Genomic DNA, 6,311 nt, shown 5'->3' with positions numbered 1-6,311 from the left:
GCAGGGTACGCTTTAGGGCGGGGCCACAAGGTGAATGACAGTTCTGCATCAGAGCCACGGCGTCTCTACGTTACTCCTCTGCGGTCCCAATACGGTCACTTCTGTTCGACGGTTGAAAAAAAGAATTAAAAAGATGGCAAACGGTCAACATGCAGAATTAGAGGCTTCAAAGTGTTCACAAACCAATGGTTGCTATCACATATATCATGTCCACTTCTTAAATACAGTCGATGAGTACAACACGCTGGTATTTTTCATTTGTATTTTGTGGCAGCTGTCGCCAATTTGGCATCGGCTGCTGACTGATTGCCAATCAGTCGAGGCCAAATTGGAGACAGCTGCCACATATTTATATTGGGAAATATTAAATTGTTCTTGGTGGCTTGGCTATGCTGGTCCAAGGCCATGTGGTCTGGCTTGACCAGTGGTTAAACATTATCTAATGCGATCACCACGTAACTCTCGGTCTGCACCTGACGCTCCTCGTCGTGTTGCTGTGGCGCTGCTGGACCTTTGACCATCAACCACCACCCCGGCCACTTGTAGCCAGCGTGTGCCGTTCAGTGGTCAAGTGGCACCCAGTAGGCCTGCTTTAAAGGGAACTTTAAAGCAGGCCTACTGGGTGCTCTGCTTTCTCCCCGGAGTCCTTTTGACTTCACGTCTCATGGGGTCATCGGACCCTATGAGACGACATAGATCCTATCTGCCTGATGGATCATCAGGTCTGGGTCGTGGAATTCCTGCTCCTGACTACGCCACTGTCCTGTTGAGACTCCGCCCACTCCTCCTCTCTACCTCCATCTGCCTGATGGATCGTGGAGGTCTCCATCGTGGAATATGCCTACTATGAACTATTCATACACTCTGTCATATTCATTGAATGTGTTTTAACTCTAAATCTGTCCTTCTGTACACATTACATCTATTGCATCTGTCCATCCTGGAGAGGGATCCTGTTGCTCTCCTGAAGGTTTCTTCCCTTTTTTCCCCCTGAAGGGTTATTTGGGAGTTTTTCCTGATCCGATGTGAGGTTTTGGGGCAGGGATGTCTTTATGTACAGATTGTAAAGCACTCCGAGACAAATGCGTTGTAGACAAACACATTTAAACCCGGTGGGATCCTTATCGAAGCCAAGAGGAAAGTTGTATGATGTTAAATGTTTCTGCTGCTGATGGACAGCAGACAACTGTGCTTCAGAAGTGAACTGGATTAGCGGTTTCTACAAATTTTAAGAAAAATGTGGGATGAAAAAATAAATAAAAAAGTCAGCGCAATCTTAAAAGCAATAAACACAAAATAATCCACAACAGCACGGCGCTTATCATATTTATTGTTGTCTCAGCGTCTCTCATCTCAAAGCACAAGCGTACAGTACACATAGGTATAGTGGCTCAGAATTAAACAAAGTATGGGAGAGAAATAAAAGGGTCAAGGGGAATATAAACTCTTTATATATATATATTAGGGCTGCAACAATGAATCGATAAAATCTAATATATATACATGTATATGTATAGATAGTATTTGGTGTGTTTAGAATGTACAACAAATGGCGTTAAAAACTTTATACTGCAAGCTCTTTCTTTTCCTCCGGGTCGAGTAACTGAACACCGACGGTACTCATTAACTGTTGGCTGAATCGGACGCTCCCTCACATCCTCGCCTCCTCTTCATCACCACCGTCATCTACAAATTCCTCATTGCACACGTGCAGTCTGGCGCCCCGCGGTGGAACGCAGGCCCGTCCGATGGCAGGTTGAAGTGAATGGCTTCACGCCCCTCCCCCCGCCGTTTTCTTTACTCAAAAGACAAATATGCAAAGCGACCTTCGTGTTCCTTCTGCAGCTCATCCAGACTTCCGCTCGTACACCGGCCGACGAAAGCAATAACGGCAGTAGCGCTAAACCACCTTTCGAAAAGCAGAAAGTAACGCATCTAATTAACGAGCACATTGACACACCCCTCGATCCCTTTCGAATACTCGGGTTTCTGGAGCCTTTTTAAAAAACTTTTTTTTTTGGGAGAGACTTTCCTCTGGAGGAAGAGAGAGAGAGAGAGGAGCACAAGGTGCAAATGGAATGACAGAGACGTGTTGACTTGGAGATGTGAGTCACTGGTGGACGGTGTAGGCGGATGCTCATCTCTCTCCGTCTCGTTAGCACAGCGAGGCCCACATGTTCAGCACAGTGAGATAGAGAGAGAGAGCAAAGTGCAGGAGAGAAAACACGTCCTCATTGAGTCTCCGAGATGACAAATGGATGGACCCACATGCAAAGCTGCGTCGTTGGGACGCCGGCTGTGCAGAACCCATCTCATTGTGTCTCAGGATGAAGATCGAAGCGGCGACGATGAGCGGATAGCCGCCGCGTTTGGAGTAAAGGCGTTGATGGGAAACAACGTGGAGAATGTACACATACTCATCCAACAATGTGACCTTCTCAGTTCAATCTAAGGACAAGCAAACGTTTTTTTTTTTTTACAATGCATACACTTAACAAGACTGAACTCATACATGTGTTTGATCGTGGCGATGTAACCGTATACACATTTACATTACTGCGGTAAAAAGAATCAAACTGTGACGACTTACGCAGAACTCCTGACCCGGTGTGAAAGAGTTTCAATCGGAGGGCTGACCGGTGGAAGGACTGCTTTTTGCCGACATGTCCTGGTGACCACCGGACAGCTGACCGAGCGTGTTGGGTCGTGGAGTGCAGCACATACACCAGGGTTGCTAGGTCTGTGTGACAAAACCAGCCCAATGGCCAATCAAAACCAGCCCAATGGCCAATATCAGAACTCAAAATATGCCCGTGCCAAACCATATACACTGCTTTTAAAGTCCATGTCCATGTGTGTACGTGCTGATCTGGAGTCAGTTTTGTAGGATTTGGGTATAAATAAATTATTTCATTTAAAATATGGATTTTTATTTAAAGATATTCATGTAATTTGCATGCAAAATAGGTCTACCCAAACCAGCGGACAAGAAATTCAACCCGCGGCAACACTTCAAAAGTAGCCCAATTCCGCGGGAAAACCGCGGACCTGGCAACACTGCAGGCTACTGTGGGTGGGGACTGGACATTGTCCGTGTAAATGTAAAGTGGAACCTGTGCTAGTTTTAGTCTCCGGTCCCGTCTGGACCAGCCTGGTCGGGGTCTTGGGATGAGGACCTGGCCAACGTTGTCCGTGCTGAGCTGACCACAAGCTGGCCCAGTGTGTCTGACGCTAACCATCCCATAATTCACAGAACATCTAAATGCATTCAAGTGAGGATTTTTGTAAAATAAAAATTTCGAAATTTCTGTCTGAATCTACGTGTTAAAAGTGTATTTGAATCCCATTTAACGTCGAGTCGCTATCAGCTGCACAAAGGGATACATCTTCTGGAGAATTATTTTACCATTTGATGTCTCTTGAATTACAATTTGAAATACACCCGTGTCAAATGTTAGCTTGAGAAGGTATTTTGCTACTTTAACCACGTTAGCTAGAAAAGTTAGCGTGAATTTAAGCTAGCTCGCGTGGTTCTCAAATGTTTAGCCCTTGTTAGCTAGCAACTTTAGTTCCGTTAGCCTGTTAAGATTAGTCTGGCCTCCTCCATGCACTGTCGCCACGGTAACTATCTATCCGTCTCACTTTCCCATCGTACACTAAACACTGTGTGACATTTGGTAACAACGTAGCAACGAGACGGCCATCGCCAGGAAGCTCCTTTTTCCAGTTTAAAACATTCTCACAGAACCAGCTGCAATATTTGTATCAAGTCCGAAGTAAACACCTGAATTATCACTGAATATAAAAACATTCAAGAGTAAATACAAAATATGAAGATAATGCGACATAAAACATAAGGAAGTTGACCAAAATCGGATCGATAATGGAAATTAAAAGTTACAAATTCACATTTTAAGGTTAAAACCCATTGTTTCTTCACGGCAGCCCTCTCTAATGCATACATGTAAGCTATTAAATATATGATCACTAGCGACATTAAATTGCATATATCTTCATTGTGATGTAGCGAGACCCATCGTTCCTGTGTTCCATGTGTCTGATGTGTCGGTCTAGTTGTCATCAGTGTATAATAATTCTATATACATTGAACATGTCAGCTGTAATTTGTTACACGGTTGGATTCAAGGGAGCCAGTACATCAAAGCCTTTATCTTTGGTTCTCTTGCGTTGACGCTCTTTGTGTAACAGATCGAGAGAAAGCAGAGAAGCTACGATACAACAGGCCCAGATCACGGCGTCTCATCACATCTAGAAGACACAACTGTGTGAGTCCCCTCTCGGGGAGTGTAAGATCAGCTATATCTCCAATACTGACTACAGAATGGCTTTAAATGTTTCCACTCTAAAACAAGAAGAAGAAAAATAGTCATTTCAAAAGAAGGATATTTTTTACAGAAAACATGTACAAGGTGGCCAGAGTGCAAAGAGCCTGACAGGAATTCATACGATACATGACCTGATCTTCAAGTTCACCACCAGTAGCTCGTGTTCATGTTCACAAGCCTTTTGGACCTCTGTTCTGGGATGGATGGAGTTTCACATTCATAAACCTGATCATAATCCGGTACACAAACATACAAATGGCTTGTCCATTATAAAATATTTGGCAAACAGTGCATCTTACAAGAATATAGACATCCTCAGCTGTACAAAATAGATGCAGAAGATAATTCTGAGCCGGTTATGTATCTCTACTTCATACAAACTAAAATGACTTGGTGGAGAGAATGCTCGAACTGGGACCGGTGACGTACTGAATTAGGATTACGTTAAAAGAACACCTGCTTAAATCATTTTTAATGCAAAATGTGGAATGCAGCAAGTATGAAGAATCATCAATTCAAGATTTTTGAAATTTCCCCACTGTGGGACGAATAAAGGTATATATCATTATCATATCTTAAGATAATATTCACGCAGGCTCAAAACAGAGGGAAGTGGACCTCCAGGTGATAACAAGGGATGACACAATGAAGTTATTGAATTCGGACATGTTGCCTTATTTTGCTCACATGGACGGTGTATCGACAACGATGGATCCAGTTGAACATAACTGACTGAATCTCAATAATGCTGAATACTTTGATAGTGCTTATCATAATGCTGTCTAATAATGAGGATTCACTACGGCTGCTGACTGTCGGGTCGACGCAAGGCCTTCATAAATAACACCGCTGAGGTATTGCAGACGCGGCTGGACATGGAAGCTGATTAAAGAATCATTAGGGAAGCGACGGCAAGCATTCACGACGATATGCGGAATGACGTGGAGTAGTGGTTGGTCCACACTGAGGTCCTGGAAACATCCAGATGATGCCCTTGGATTGAATTATGGACTTCTGGTTCCACTTTGAACACATGTTGCTTCCACGAAGACAAACCAGACACAGCTGGAGGAAGGACCCATTCCTCCAGCTGTGTGTCTCGGCTGTGGATCCAGGAAGTCATTCATTGATCTTTGTTTTGGGGTCCAGTTTCCACGGAGCTGAGGGTCAGACGGCGCAAATAAAAAATGAAAAAGCCATCGCCAGAAAAAACAACAGAATAATGAGGGCAGACCCCAGCGGTTGATCCCAGAGTAACAGGTCCAGTCGTTACCAGTTGAACAGTGAGTTCTGCCCGAGAGTCATGAAGTAAATCTGACTGCTGCCTCCCGACTGCACAGAGGCAAAGAACACCTGCAACCGGAGAGAGAGCGGCAGGTTTAGGAATTATGATACAAGTTGTTTTTAATAATACAGCTTGCTGTGCATTTAGGCAGATCGTTAGAGGCACATCTTAGAAGACTTGAACGCCTACCTTGTCATTCCTTTCACACAGGAACTTGAGTTTCTGTGCCTTTTTGTGCATAAAAACTCCCTCCAGGTTCCCTGTGTTGGCCGACCTCAGTTCAATGGCCTTTTCTCCCCAACCCATCACCTTGTTAGACTGAAGGTAGGCTGGAGAGAGAGACACACACACACACACACACACACACAGGAAATCAATACCATCGTAGTTTTTAGCCCACCGTGTCCCAAATCTGTCATCACAGAATCTGGTTCCGGCCTCTGATCTAGAATTGGTAAGTGCCAACGACGACTGACACTCACCGACCGAGGCGGGCATCTCCCCCCACTGCAGCACCGTGTCCTTGGTGATGCGGCCATAGGTGTCGATGTAGACGCCCTCGTCCTCGTAGCAAACCAGCACCTCTGTTCCAGCGCTGTTTGGCAAAATGATGATGGCGTGGGGCCGAATAGAACCCTGGATCTAGAAAACAAGCGCACGCAATCAACACTATTATAAAG

General features: G+C 44.7%; 1 protein-coding gene across 4 annotated transcripts in view; it reads right to left on the bottom strand.

The window, feature by feature from the left end:
- Positions 1–1,313: 1,313 nt before the first annotated feature.
- Positions 1,314–6,311, bottom strand: part of si:zfos-2326c3.2 (misshapen-like kinase 1) — a 60,508-nt gene continuing 55,510 nt past the window's right edge. For all 4 annotated transcript variants that reach the window (XM_056438692.1, XM_056438694.1, XM_056438693.1 and 1 more), the window contains 3 exons: positions 6,114–6,273; positions 5,821–5,960; positions 1,314–5,699 (listed from right to left, as the gene is read on the bottom strand). In XM_056438692.1, coding sequence (XP_056294667.1) covers positions 5,616–5,699; positions 5,821–5,960; positions 6,114–6,273 — 384 coding nt within the window. In that variant the 3' untranslated portion in view covers positions 1,314–5,615. The remainder of the gene's footprint in view (positions 5,700–5,820; positions 5,961–6,113; positions 6,274–6,311) is intronic.

The sequence above is a fragment of the Pseudoliparis swirei genome, chromosome 19 (genome assembly GCF_029220125.1).
Source record: "Pseudoliparis swirei isolate HS2019 ecotype Mariana Trench chromosome 19, NWPU_hadal_v1, whole genome shotgun sequence".
NCBI classification, from domain to species: domain Eukaryota; kingdom Metazoa; phylum Chordata; class Actinopteri; order Perciformes; family Liparidae; genus Pseudoliparis; species Pseudoliparis swirei.
This window is presented reverse-complemented; position numbering and strand designations above follow the sequence as displayed.